We start from the raw sequence: 14,824 nt of genomic DNA on the forward strand, positions 1-14,824 counted from the left end.
TTTTCTGTGAAGTACAAGAAAGAACAGACTGGAAACTCTTGCACAAATCTCACTATGGAAAATTTTCTTTTCTTATGTGAAACAATGGTTATTTTTTAGGAATGTAGTTTTTAAAATTTCAAATAGTGGGGGAAAACACCACTAAGAGACAATAGTACAGGCTATTTTAATATTTTTATTAAGGGCTATAAAAATATCCAGAAAGATAAATAAATGTGATACAATGATATATGTCCTAATATGAAGAACTTTCTTTCACTGCATTGTTTTCCTTCACAATGGCCTTCAAATCACAGGAGGCAGTGATTCCATGCCATTTCCTCTTCTTTCATTACACGCTGCAGAATTTCTGAATCAGTATCCCGCCCTCAGTCTTCTCACTTATAAATCAAATTCATTTTCAATCCATTGTTTAGAGGGAGCGTATTTTTTTCTGTTCCACAAAGAGGACTTTTTTTTTCACTGAAGGAGGAGAAAAAAGGATTGTAGCAGAAAACTAAAAAGTATCGTCACCATTTTTTAATAAAAATACGTATCAGACCATGAGCCCTCTCTTCTTTTTCTTTCCTTTGTCATGAGGATGGAGCTGACTTGCTAACTCAGTTCCTCAATCCCAGAGATCAGAGAAGACTGGAGAAAATGGTAAGGAAAACAAGGGAAGGTGCACCAGCCAATCAGCGGCATCCCTGGTACCCCACAAGGTCACATTTCAACCAATGTGAAATAATCAAATTTAAAAGAAGAAAATTACAAGCAAAAAAATGAAAAACAACGTCTTCACCCAGCTAATGTCTACTCTTGTAGGAAGTGAAGCAAGAGCTAGACTCCAGAAAAAGAGCAGTAAAAACTGAGCAGACCAGGCTTCCCTGGTGGCGCAGTGGTTGAGAGTCCGCCTGCCGATGCAGGGGACACAGGTTCGTGCCCCAGTCCGGGAGGATCCCACATGCCGCGGAGCGGCTGGGCCCGTGAGCCATGGCCGCTAAGCCTGCGCGTCCGGAGCCTGTGCTCCGCAGTGGGAGAGGCCACAACAGTGAGAGGCCCGCATACCGCAAAAAAAAAAAAAAAACTGAGCAGACCACAGAAGAAAAGGAAGCCTGGCTGAAAGAGTAAATACACATTAAAACCTTGTACTTTCCAGAAGTGGTTTCATATACCCAAATATAAATTTTCAAGTTTGGTAATAGATTTAACATCATAACCCAAATCTTATTATTTTAAACATCATAACAGAGTACAGCTCTCTGAAACACCCAAAACAAAAATGCTAACTGCCTGGATGAAAGATTAGAGACCAGATGCTAGGCAATTAGGTTTTCATAGTTCCTGTAATGCCCTATTATAGCACTCCATTAACATCACACATCTCTTCCTCACCACCCCCCACACACATACCCCACCTGAATTCTTCTTTGCCAAAAAAAGCCAAAAACAGTGCATCCAGGAAGATCCAGGAACTCAAAAGACTAAGACACAACAGCAACTCACCTGTCCCTACCACATATAGAGATTTTAGCTTTGTTTTTTTGTTATTCTTCTGTATCAATATGGATACCCTGTATATGAGATTCCCAAACTGTCTATGATTAAGAATTAGCTAGAGAGCTTATTTAAATACACTCCTACTTCTTACCTCCACCTCTACCCTAATTCTGGTTCTGTAGAACTAGAGGGGGACTGGAAGTCTGTATTTTTTCAAAACCCTCAGATGATTCTGATGGGCAGCTGAAATTAATAACCATTAACCAGTCAACAGAATTTTATCTATAAAGTTAATTTAAAATACATATTTTATTACTTTGTATATAGGGATATTTTTAATATACTTCAAATCATCTAATATTAAACATAAGTAGGACTCATGCTCCTTCAAAGTCCAAGGAAGACTACAAAGCATTATAAGACAGTAGTAAAGAACCCAAACAGCTCCCTACCAGACAATGTTATTCATTGCAAGAAATATTTCCCCCATGTTTTTCTACATGGAACTAAAAAATGGATAAAAAAAAGAATTTGTCTCATGGATAACCAGTCAGGAGATTATTTAAATGACCTTGAACAGAAATAACTGATGAATATTAGTAAAGCAAGGCTTTATTCATAAAAATTTTGATTTACTTGCTGCATTCCTTCCCTTAATTCAAAGAATAAATATTTAAGTTCACAGAACTGTGCTAGGCAAAGTGGAATTTATGAAAGCGTAAAAGTCCCTGATTTAACAGCAGTGTATCATGAGGTGCCTGTATGGATGTCCAGGAAGCCCCGCAGGAACCTAAAGATCAAAGGGGACTGGAATGGTGAGGGAAACGCCTCACAGAGAGGGTCAGGTTTAGCCTCTGAAGCAGCAGCAGCATCTGGATGAGCTGAAACAGGAAAGGGCATGTAGTGTAGAGAAATGGCGATAGGAGGTAAGAATGACAGTGCTGACCACAGGGGAAGGTCCTGATTAAAAAAAAAAAGAAAACAGACTAATATGGCTCCATGTAATAGAAAAAATATGGGGCCTGGAGTCAAAAAGATTGGGTTCAAACCTGGGTGCCACCATTTATCTACTGTGAGTCCTTGGGCAAATTTCTCAAAATACTCTTCCTTCAGTTTTCTTCCCTATGAGAGGGATAACTCCATCTCCCTCACACGTTGCCAGACAGCAAACACTCAGTAGGTGTTAGATGAGTTGAAATGACACACTGCTATCCACAATCATAAACATAAATTAATTTTCTGTCAAAATATTTGCTGCTTAATTCACAGAAGAATGAATCTGTCAAGTTCTTCCCCTACATCTAACCTAAATCTATTCTGCTTCAATTAAAGTCTATATTGTCTTGTTTAGTCATCCAAGGAATTAAAACTGACAAGTTTTCATTTTCTTTATAATAAACCTTCATATATTTAACAAAGTTTAATAAGCTTATGCCTCAACCTTTAATCCTTCCTCCTTGGAAATTTGCATCTAGTTTCATATGAGGAAAAGGAGTTTGAAAGGACTTGGGCTGGTTCTAGCCATAGAGTATACCATAAAGTCCTCAAATAATTGGGAATTTTTCCATGTTTCCTTGCCTGATTTCCTTCATAAAGCAGACAAGGAAAACATTACCCTTAAACTAACCATTTATTCACTGCAGTAAAATATGCTGGGAGAAATGCCAAGCTATTTGGTACCCTGGGCAATGGGGCAGGCCGCAAGGCAAATATCACTCAAGTGTCCACGGCATTCAGTAAGTGGGCAGAAAGCCAAGCGCTCTGCTATCCCAGAACATTCCCTTCTTCAGAAGAGACAAAGTTGTGCTGCTATGGCTCCAACCATTGCTTATCAGAAAAGCTCTAATCATCTGTTTGAAATTTATATGAATCTTTTCTTCCACTTTCAACTTACAGTCAGAACTGTTTATGGCTGTATCCTTTCCCAATCTCAAAACTTAAAATCAGTCTGACAAATAATAAGCTCCTAACACCCCCATACAACAGTGAAAATTCCAATACATTTTCACACTTAAAATATCAGAGAAGGTTATGCAATCAACATTTATTAATGTCGTATAAGTTCCTAAAAAACTCTATAATGGAGCTAAAATGCTAGAGAAACAACTACTTTATTGTAAAGTTCATCACTTTGGGTTTTCACCAGCTGATACAAAGAAATCAGAGGGAGAAAACCACCACACCAATCCAATATCACATTGCTATGGTCTGAATGTTTGCGTTCCCCCAAATTTATGTCGAAATCCTAACCTCCAAAGATGATGGTATTAGGAGTTAGGGCCTTGGGGAGGTGCTTTGGTCATGAGGGTGGAGCCTTCATGAATGCGATTCATTCTCTTATAAAAGAGACTCCAGAGCTTGCCTGCCCCTCCACCATGTGAGAACACAGCAAGAAGAACCCCTTCCTATGAACTTGAAGAGGGCCCTCGCCAGAAAGCAACCACGCTGGCACCTTGATCTCGGACGTCCCAGGTCCCAGAACTCTAAGAAAGATCTGTTGTTTATGAGTCACCCAGTCTGTGGTACTTTGTTATATCAACCCAGACTAAAACACATACCTTATCATTCTAATAATTTTTCCACCATGAGATGTCATCCTGAAATTCAGACTCCTAATTATCAGGTACAAACCCCTTTTTATTATAATAAAGAATGACCAGAAATTTTAACACCAAAAATACAGCAGGAAATTTTATTTCTGTTAAAGAATGGAATTTATACCAATTTTAGGCTGACAACTGGGCTTCTCAGAGCCTTTTTTAAATGCCTCCTTACATTGGTACAGCCCTCATTTTTTTTTAAGGTGGTATTATTTTTGTTTTTCTTAGACATTGACGAATACAGCATAATGAACAGTGGCTGTGAGACCTTCTGTACAAACTCTGAAAGCAGCCAGTAAGGTAGCTGTCAGCCAGATTCGCATTAATGCCCAACCACAGTTCACGCACCAGTAAGTGAGTTTTAGCTTCCCATGAAATCTCTCGATAACAGGTCCATACGTACAGTGATTCCGGGCCTAGACTTGGAGTCAGACAGTCCTGAGTTCAAATTTGTATTCTGTCACATATTTTAGCTGTATGTCCTTGATTAAGATCCTTGGTACCAGATTCCTAACCTATAAAATGGGGTTCAGATTGCCTGGAGAGTATGGGTGCTTATGTTACTATGCATTCACATATCCGAAGACCTGAAGACTTCTGTAGGTAAACAAAGAACACAGAATTTTCCATTTGGTCTGGTTATTCACAAGCACTAGCTTGTTTCCTTTCTCTCAAGGATCACTGTCTTTTGTTGCCTATATTGTCCTTTTGTTGTTGTTGAGTTTCAAGTGGGAAAGTAAATTCGGTCCCATTGCTCCATCTTGGCCACAAGTGAGTCGATCAGGTCTTGTTCTTAGTTAAAGAAAAAGCTGATTATGATATTAAGTGCCTATCTTTCATTATATAATGGATTAATTTGGAGAAATAAGATTCTAGCACCAATTTCAACTCTGATCACCAACGAGGTGTCTCACAATTCAACTCAACTCTGACACTATCCGCCTGGAGATAGTAACTCAGGAACAGCCAGATGGAAGTGACGCATAGGGCAAGGTACGGGGAAGGGGAGTGAAGCTTCCGTGCCCTCTCTAAGCACGCCAGTCTCCCAGAATCGCCACGTGATTACCAACCCAGAAGCTCCGGCACTGCCATTATTAACAAGCAATTATAAAGGGGCTGTTTAGAAGCAACGGCACAAAAATGAGATGAATGGCCTGCAGTTTTGTTTGCTAGTTAATTTTGCATAAATTGGCTCATGAAATCCAAAAACAGGATAGGCTACCACCAACAGTAATCGGGGTGCTGACCCTTTTTATCTGGACTTTGGAACATTTGTCTCTTTCAGACAAATGTTTCTATCCACTAAGGCCATTTACAGTTATCACTTACTATGGCATTCTAGCAGATGGTACAAAACAGAAAATGAAATTTCCTACCCTCCTGCTCTAATATATAGACAGCATACTCCTTTAACTCGAATCTGGACCTAATTACTTGCCACTGTTGGGCAGATGACCCCAGCAGAACATTCCCTCCCTTTTTCAAGACACTCTTCTCTGTTTCCAGAACAATATCCCCTATTCTATTTACATGGCTGCTTTCTCACCTTCAAATCTTTGGTTAACCATCTCCTACTGGATAGACTTTCCCTGAACTATCCTATCTAAATGATAAAGGTAGGATCCACCTCCCCCCAACTTCATCCTGTATCTCAGCATCCTGCTTGTTTCTCTCATAGCACTTAGCATAATTTGTCATTTTTCCTTTCTCTCCCTTCCAAAACCAGACTGTAAGTGCCAGTGCCACAGGTATTGAGTCTATCTTGTGTCTTCGTATATCCCAGCTCCTGGGATACTAACTAGCACCATGGTAAACTTTCAATATGTACTTGGAATGAATGCTATAGTGACAAAGGGGCCACAAAACTGCCCAAGATGTTCAGCATCAATCTGAAAAGGGCATCAGGCCTTGAAAGCATTTGAATTTATTATGGAGCAACTTCTCTGAATCTTACCTACTGGATCATAATGCAAGAGAGTCAGTTTCTCCCGCAGTCGGCTTCTCTTAGTGTTGAAGGAAAAACCTGTTCCAGCTTGGCTCAACATTTTCACCAGAATTGTTCTAAGATTTAAAAGCAAATTGTTACAAGCTGAGGAAACAGAATAAAATCAGTCATGGGGGGATGGCACATTCTGAGAACCCTATACAGCAGTATTACTTGTGAGACATCACTTAAGCCTTAAATTCAGTTCTAAGACAGCCTATTTTTCTATAAATCACAGCTTGAATGGTTCTGATTCCCAAGATTTGTTCCATTACGCAGGGTGCCTTGGTAATGACCTAACCAAAGCAACAAGAACAATCAAACCACACTGTGGGAACAGACTCAGACACCCACCTTTTAGAAAGAGCAGAAGTCAGGAGTGGGAAAAATACCAAGTACTGGTAACCCTAGCTGGCCAGTCAGGAAGATGGCTGTCTCAGAAGAGCCCTATCTTCCACAGATGAGTAATAAGAGTAAAATCAGGAAAGGACAAAATAAAGGTATTGGAACTTTTACATTGACAATGTGCAAAACCTTGTTCCCCTTTATATTCTGTTTAAGTTGTTTAAGTTCTAGTCATCCAAAGCATTAAAGTTCATGTTTTGCCTCACTGGACCTTTTAATACCTCATACTATTTGTTATTCTTGCACATGTCTTGTCTCCCTATGTAGATCATGCTATTTGATTTCTCATCTAAGTCCAAAAAAGAATTTGAAGCATTCAAATATACAATATATCTAAGATATATTACACATCTTTGCATCCCTTTCAATATACAGCACAGTGCCTCATACTAAGAGGGATATAATATCTGTTGATTAAGATAGACAATAATTAGTCGTTCATTCAAAAAGATTCAACAAATATTAAGTGCTTACTCTGTGGAAAGCACTATAGGAAATGCAAAGCCCTGTAAGTCCACATCTGCACCTTGGAGAACTAACAGTAATAGTATGGAAGGTGGGCCTCCCTGGTGGCGCAGTGGTTGAGAGTCCACCTGCTGATGCAGGGGACACGGGTTCGTGCCCTGGTCTGGGAGGATCCCACATGCCGTGGAGTGGCTGGGCCTGTGAGCCATGGCCGCTGAGCCTGCGCGTCCGGAGCCTGTGCTCCGCAACAGAAGAGGCCACAACAGTGAGAGGCCCGCATACCGCAAAAAAAAAAAAAAAAAAAAAAAAAAAAGAAAATAGTATGGAAGGTGAGTTGTGTACACAAGGTCTGTAAGGCAAGACATACATGACAAATGGCACAAGGATTCAAAGAACATGACAGGCAGGGAGCATCTCTAAAGAAACTGAAGGCATGGGAAATTCCTACAGAACCTGAAGGTGGGAAATAAATAACTGGACTGTGGGAAAAGCTATATTAATCAATAAAAAATATTGAGGGTAAAACACTAACATACATGTGTTTCATTAACTTTAATCCAAAAAACCTAGTTTTAAGGATCTGTGATGTGTCTTGGGTTGTAAACAAAGGCTGCTTTAGAATTTTTCTATTTTTAACACAGAAAATCTTACTTTGGTTATTGCCTACAAAATTTATTTTGAAATACCAGTTTGGTATTTATAGTCTCTCTGGTACAGCATGAAATCTTTAGCCTTTGCTATTTTTGAAATGCTTACACCATGAAGGCAAAGGATTACAAAACTCAATAAAACAGGCTCTGTCGATTAATCAAATCACAGCTTGTTCTGCTCGATTCCTGTAGTGGGCTCCAGACAAAAGTCCCTTGGTCCTCAACTTGAGGAAACAGAATTGCAGTGGTACTCCAAAGAGAGCACGGGGACCCTGATGATTTGTTTAGGAACAAGACAGCAAGAGCAACTTTTTTTTTTTTTTTGCTGTGTTGGGTCTTCGTTTCTGTGCGAGGGCTTTCTCTAGTTGTGGCAAGCGGGGGCCACTCTTCATCACTTTGCGCGGGCCTCTCACTATCGCGGCCTCTCTTGTTGCAGAGCACAGGCTCCAGACGTGCAGGCTCAGTAGTTGTGGCTCACGGGCCTAGTTGCTCCGTGGCATGTGGGATCCTCCCAGACCAGGGTTCGAACCTGTCCCCGGCATTAGCAGGCAGATTCTTAACCACTGCGCCACCAGGGAAGCCCAAGAGCAACTCTTAGTAAATTATTTGAATGTTCACTTAAGTAGGTCAGTTGGGAAGGAGGGAAAATATTTTTTGAAATAGTTCATAGGGCCAAAATAATTCAAGTAACTAATCCTCAAATCAACTTTTAGAAAATTGAAGCCAAATGCTTAATTTCACACAAGGATTCATTGGCAGCAGTGGGACTGATGAATCTAACATAAACAAGTGAAGTTTAAAAAGAGAAAAACTTTTACTTACTTTGACTTGGTCTTGGCAACTTTTTTGTAGGGAGGAAAGAGAAAAGAAAAATAACGATTTATTATCTTGCTTATGCAAAGCTCATATAATGTCAGGATAATCAAAATTATTTAAATCATGAAGTAGGCCATAAATTGTCACTCAAGTCACTACTCCCTAGCTATTAGGGATCCCGTTAGGATTTTATAGAAGGTTTTTAAAAATCCAATCAGACCACCACAGTTCTGGATGTAATGCTATGCAGTCTCTTTTCAGTTGGACTGGTTACCTTTTAAATCTTCCTAAACTAAGATCTGCTCCACTTGCTCCTCTTCTAAGGTGCAAACACTTGAACTAGAACAAGCCTCTTGTTTGATAAGTTAACCTGTGCAAACTCCAACAACCATCACATCAGGTGGGGAAGTGAAACTAACTCTAACCGGGAAGTCAGCCTGGTGCATGGAAGAACACTATCTTGGGAGTCAGAGGGCTTCTTTCCCAGCCCAGCTGTATGACCTAGAGTCAATCACTGCTCTTCATCTTTAGAGTTCTAGACGACTGAACTAGAGGTTTTCCCCAGTTAGCACGTCCGGAGATTCTACTGACACACCGCTACAGAGGGCGGGGGAAAGCGCCCCACTCCTGACGGGCTGACTCTACAGTCCGAACGAACCGCAACTGATCCAGAACCAGCGCCGCAGACCCCCGAGACCCACTAGCCCCGCAGTGAGCGAGGGGCGGGTCATGCCGGGCGCTGTAGTCCTGAAAGCCTGGGAAGTCGCAGCGGCAGCTTCCCAACCGGCGCGCGCACCCCACCCCGCAACGTCCCGGGCCCCGCCTGTCACGGCCTCCCGCCCCCGCTGCAGGCCCTGCCACCGCCTCCAGCCCCACTTACAGGTAACCGCGGATAGGAACATGGCGACAGCAGCCTCGGAAACAAGGCCGCATTCCCTCAACAAATAACTGCTTCCGGGGCACAGGCCTGTTCCGGAAGAGGATACCGGGAGTGCTCCGAAGCCACGCCCCCCTATTTAAATCTCAGGGCTGAACCCGCCTGAATCCTGTGTTCTTTACACTCCAGGCGTCTCTTTCGTGGTGCTGGAGTGTGGAGTCCCCTCCCGTTTTGGAGAGGGCCTTTGTTATCGCTCGAGGTTCGCGCCCCAGGCCCTGACTCCTACTTCTGGGTCAGAGTTAGGTGCTTTCCATACATGTTTCATAAATAATCGCAGCCGCCTACATTAAAGCCACAGGAACTCCCTATGTTCCTCAGCCGCTTCGGGCTATCGGGCTCCCGCGTTATTTCCTTAAATTTGTTGCCTTTTTTTGCCTCCTCTGGCCCATCTCCATCTCCACCTAGTTAACATCTACTCTTCAGTCCCTCCAGAACTGAGAACTCCACCTGAATATCCCTATTCCTTAATTATATGTTGGATTTCTAGGAGGGCAGGGCCCTGTGCATCTTGTTAACTGCTGTATCTAAGCACCTGCGTGGCAATAGGGACCGAATAGCTGAGATTGGGAGCGCTGACATAACTTGCTTAATGTCACAAAACTAGTAAACGGCAAAGTCAGAATTTGAACCCAGATTTTGTCTGACTGCAAAGACTCATGCCTTTCCCTCTAGACATTGGGACCTAACCACTTTGCCATCTTCCAATCTTTACCTCTCCACAAGGAACCTGGGCTCCTTCAACACCAGGTACTTCAGCAGAAACCTCATTCCCAATAATCAGGACTTAAGGATTTTTTTTCCAATCTGTGATTTTACCTATATATTAAATTTTACAAACATGTGAAAGATTTATTCTCATGGATCATCCTCACTGCAAGTAATAAAATTATTAAAAAGAGAAAATGTAGCTCTCCAATACAATACAACACAATTTTTAAAATTAGGACTGTCCTTGCCCTTAGTACCTCTAATGTTTTTTGTTTTCCCCATAACTTAATTCCAGCAACTGAGCACCCTCTAGGTGCCCAAACCCTTCCTTACCTTGTGCAGTCCAGCTGCTGACAAACAAGAGCTTCAGGTGTTCAAGAAGGTAAGGTTTCTTATTTAGGAAATTCCTTTTGGGGATCTATAGGAAAGGAACACAGGACTGGAAGCCAAGGGACGTGAATTCTAGTGTTTGTTCTGTCCCTTAGAAAGTCATTTCAACTCTTCAGACCTCAGTTTCGGGCCCAGTGTGGGCACTGGATCAGTGATTCTCATTCCTGAAGGTATATCAGTCATCTAGGGTTCTTTAAAAGACCTGGATGCCAGAGGAGAGGCCCAGAGTCTGTACAGTATTTCTTCCCCCTCCCCAATTTTCTATGAAGCATTTCAAATATATCAAAAAGTAGAAAAGATAGTATAATGAACAAACTATATACCCAATTCAACAAATGTTAAGATTCTGCTATGTATATGGAATTTTTAAAAATATGCATATATATATGGTTAGGGTTTTTGGCTAAGCTGTGTAAATGCAAATTGGAGACATAACCTTTCACTCCTAAATATTTAAGTATGTATCTCTCAAGAATAAGATCATTATACCTACAATAGTGTGTTTATTCCTTAAAAAATTAATAGTTTGCGGGAGAAGCTGGGTAAGAGGGAGCAGTATGTTCACGGAAGTCCCCGAGGACTTCCAGCCTCTGCAGAGGAGAAGAAGGAAATGGAAGACAAAGTGACTAGTGCAGAGAAAGCTGAAGAAGCAAAATTAAAAGCGAGATACCCTCATCTGGGACAAAAGCCTGGAGGTTCAGATTTTTTAAGGAAACGATTGCAGAAAGGGCAAAAATATTTTGATTCTGGGGATTACAACATGGCTAAAGCAAAAATGAAGAACCAGCAACTTCCTACTGCCGCCCCAGATCAGACAGAGGTCACTGGTGACCACATTCGCACTCCACAGGACCTTCCTCAACAGAAACCATCTCTTATTGCTAGCAAGCTGGCTGGCTAATTAAAAGAGCTGAACGGCATGAATCTTCTAATTCCCATTATTTCTCTTTAATATGTTACTTCTCTACTTTTTATTTCCTTTCACTAAGTCATTTGAGAATTATGGCTATGCAGGTAGTGGCAGTGTGTGTGTAAGGGAATATACATGTGTAGAGTTTTGATTTGTTTAACAGTGCACTGATAAAAAGAACATGTTAGAGCAACATAACCTACTTGAAAATAATTGTATATATTACCTAACTTCTAGTGTAGGGCTGGTTCCAACAAGTAACAAGCAAGTTTTACAATTTCAATGCTTTGGCTTTCTTTAATTCATCTTAATTATAGCTTTGTGTGTTACTCTTATTTAACATAACCTCTATTGTATTGATTTCCTCTGCATTTTCCTTTTGGATTTTGTAAAACAGAAGTTTAAGACCGCAAGTTAGAAGAAAGGTCACATATTTCAAACACAAATAGATCGGGCTTCAAAAGATTTGTATCCTGTGCTTGAACTTGAATGGCCTTAAATCTGTTTCAGCTTTAACAATAGAATTTTACTTGGGCAATATTTGCCCATTCTGGTGTAACTTATGTGACTCCAGCGCTTAACAGCCGCTGTTGAAGCTAGTATTCCTATTCAGGTCTGTAGTGTTAGAATACCTTCTGTTGTTGAAGATGTGAATGAAGCGTGCATGTGCATCCACCGTTGAATTCACTTTTGTGCCATTTTTGTAAACACAGTAGTTTTGCACGACCTCTCAAAAAAAAAATTGATAGTTTCCTCATCTCTAAGCCATAGGCAAATTGTCTTTTATGGCTGGTTTCTGCAAAAGCAGTGTCCAGTCTGGGACTTCCCTGGCCGTCCAGTAGTTAAGACTCCATGCTTCCAATGCAGGGGGTGCAGGTTCAATCCCTGGTTGGGGAATTAAGATCCTGCATGCCATGTGGCATGGCCAAACAATTTTTTTAAATAAAATTGCAAAACAAAATGTCCAGTCAAGGTTCATACATTACCTTTAGTTGTCATAAACCTTTAATCTCTTTCAAATCTAAAACAAAACCCCTCACTTTTTCTTTATCGTGATACTGAATTTTTAAAGAGACTGAGCTAGTTTCTTGTGGAGTGTCTCGTATACTGAATTTGTCCGATTGTTTTCTTATGTGGTCATTTTATTTATTCTTCTATCCCCTGTGTTTCCTGTAAGTTGGAAGGTAAATCTAAAGGCTTGAGTAGATTTCATTTAAAACACTTTTGACAAGAGGACATGATGCTCTCAGCTTCATATCCCAACATATCAGGAGGTCCAGAATGTCAGGTTGTCCCACTGCTAGTGCCAGGTTGGCTGATCTCCGGATCTCTCCGTTGTAAAAGTAGATTTTGTTTCTCTTTGCAGTTTTCTGTAGGGTGGTACTTTGGCATATGAGAATATCCTGCTCCCCAAGAACCTTTCCTCATGGTTTTAGCATCCACTGATGATCTTTTTTTTGACTCAGGAATTACATTTGGGGGTACACAATGGTAATTTTTCTAACATTTCACTTCTTATTCATTTGCTAGTTTTCTTCTGTAAAGAAGAGCTTTCTAGGGACTTCCCTGGTGGTCCAGTGGTTAAAACTCTGTGCTTCTGCTGCAGGGGATTCTGGTTCAATCCCTGGTCGGGGAACGAATATCCTGTATTTTGCATGCCTGTGCAGCATGACCAAAAATTTTTTTAAATTAAATAAATAAATAAAAGCAGAGCTTTCTATAAGCAGTTGAGGCTGAATTATAGTTCCTCCTAAAAAGTCAGGGTAAATGCTAATTATTTTCTCTTTAATTACTAACATTCAGAGTAAGAACTTGGCATGAGTCACTTCCAGTGGTGGCAAAGAGGTTTTCCCCTTTCTGTAATTTTCTTTAACTTTTTAGTATCGCTTTAACGGATTTTTATTCACTGTTTTATAATCAAACGTGGTCATTATTATTTTTGATGTTTGAATTTTCCCAAAGTAGGTCATTAGGCTTCCCTTCAAGTTGGTCCAATGTTTTGTTTTGTTTTTTTAATAACTTTATTAATTTATTTATTTTTTTCTGTTTTGGGTCTTCGTTGCTGCACACGGGCTTTCTCTAGTTGCAGCAAGCAGGGCATACTCTTCATTGTGGTGCACGGGCTTCTCTTGTGGCACAGCCCAGGCTCTAGGCGCGTGGGCTTCAGTAGTTGTGGCACATGGGCTCAGTACTTGTGGCTCACGGGCTCCAGAGTGCAGGCTCAGTATTTGTGGCACACAGGCTTAGTTGCTCCGTGGCATGTGGGATCTTCCCGGACCAGGGCTCGAACCCACTTCCCCTGCCTTGGCAGGAGGTTTCTTAACCACTGCGTCACCAGGGAAGTCTCCAATGTCCTTTTGACACACTTCCTTCCTTGCTTTCTGTCACCAGCTGTCTCAGGTTGGCCTTGTACTTTCCCTGGCCCAAACCTGGAATCAGCCATTTCTCCAAGGTACTCTGATTCCTTTTTGTAGAAGCCACAATCTGATGCACAGCCACTGGACTAGATCTTAGTGGATTTCAAGCTTTATTTTAAACCATAGAATCTTCATTCAAATGAAATCTGTCTCCGGAGCTCATCTCTTGAGGGATGTCCTCAGAATCCTAGACTCCACAGGTCACAGAAACTCTGGACTGTGGAATGGCCACATTCTCTTCCAGAGCTGTTGCTCCGGATTCCAGTTTGAGGTTTCAAACCCCACCCACAGGCCCTGCAGCCTTTTGTCATACTTTCCATTACGTACCTCCTTCTCACACTGTCTGACCACGCGGAGGACTGGTCCAGCTAGGAGAGAGCCCTGGAGACACCTTGGCAGCAGCAGGAACAGCCTGGAGCAGAAGACCACTTAAGACCTCTGCTGCCTCAGAGATAGGAAACAACACTTCAGAAACAATTCGGGACCACAGTTAGAGTATCTGCCATAGACTGAATGTTTGTGTACACCCACCCCCCAGCCCCACACTAAATTTATGTGTTGAAACCTAATCCCCAGTGTGATGGTGTTTGCAAGTGGGGCCTTTGGGAGGTGATGAGGTCATGAAGGCAGATCCAGTCCTTGGATCTCATCTCTGTCTACACTCATTCCCTTGATGGTCACATCCGGTTTGTTTTTAAAAATCTACAAGCTGAAGACTTTCAGATTTATGTCTCCAGTCCCAACCTTTCCTCCTAACTTCAGGTTAGTGTGTTTAACTGCCTACTTGACATCACACGTCCACAATCAAATTCCCAAACTCCTGCTGCACCCCACAGGCTTCCTCTAAATCAGTATGTGACAATTCCATTTTTCCAGTTGCTCAAATAAAAACCCCAGCGGCCAACTTGACACCTCTTTCTCCTACACCCTATATCTAATCCATCAACAAATCCTGTCACTCAAATGTCACCTGATCAGTGAGGCCACTCTATGTAAAAAAGCAATACACACACACAGTCCCTATTCTCCTTACTCCACTTTATATTTTCCTACAGCACTTATC

General features: G+C 41.4%; 1 protein-coding gene and 1 pseudogene across 1 annotated transcript; one reads left to right on the top strand and one right to left on the bottom strand.

Annotated features, from left to right (window-relative positions):
- Window positions 1-155: 155 nt before the first annotated feature.
- MRPL33 (mitochondrial ribosomal protein L33) lies at window positions 156-9,358 on the bottom strand. Its single transcript, XM_024764557.1, has 4 exons — window positions 9,280-9,358; window positions 8,406-8,424; window positions 6,034-6,140; window positions 156-462 (listed from the first exon to the last, which is right to left on the bottom strand). The coding sequence occupies exons 1-4, from the start codon at window positions 9,299-9,301 to the stop codon at window positions 413-415; spliced, it is 198 nt and encodes a 65-aa protein (XP_024620325.1). The 5' UTR covers window positions 9,302-9,358; the 3' UTR covers window positions 156-412.
- Window positions 9,359-11,023: 1,665 nt separating this feature from the next.
- On the top strand, window positions 11,024-11,335 carry LOC112412821 (cAMP-regulated phosphoprotein 19 pseudogene; annotated as a pseudogene).
- Window positions 11,336-14,824: the final 3,489 nt, after the last annotated feature.

Source organism: Neophocaena asiaeorientalis, unplaced genomic scaffold (assembly GCF_003031525.2).
Source record: "Neophocaena asiaeorientalis asiaeorientalis breed wild unplaced genomic scaffold, Neophocaena_asiaeorientalis_V1.1 scaffold345, whole genome shotgun sequence".
NCBI lineage: Eukaryota > Metazoa > Chordata > Mammalia > Artiodactyla > Phocoenidae > Neophocaena > Neophocaena asiaeorientalis.

Bases quoted from the DNA above. Each gene is read 5' to 3' on its own strand.
- MRPL33 (XM_024764557.1), bottom strand. From the start codon at position 9,301: ATGTTCCTATCCGCGGTTACCT. The intron at 463-6,033 runs GTAAGATTCAGA...CTCCTCCTTCAG, and splicing joins CTTGCATTATGATCCAGTAG to TGAAAAAAAAAGTCCTCTTT.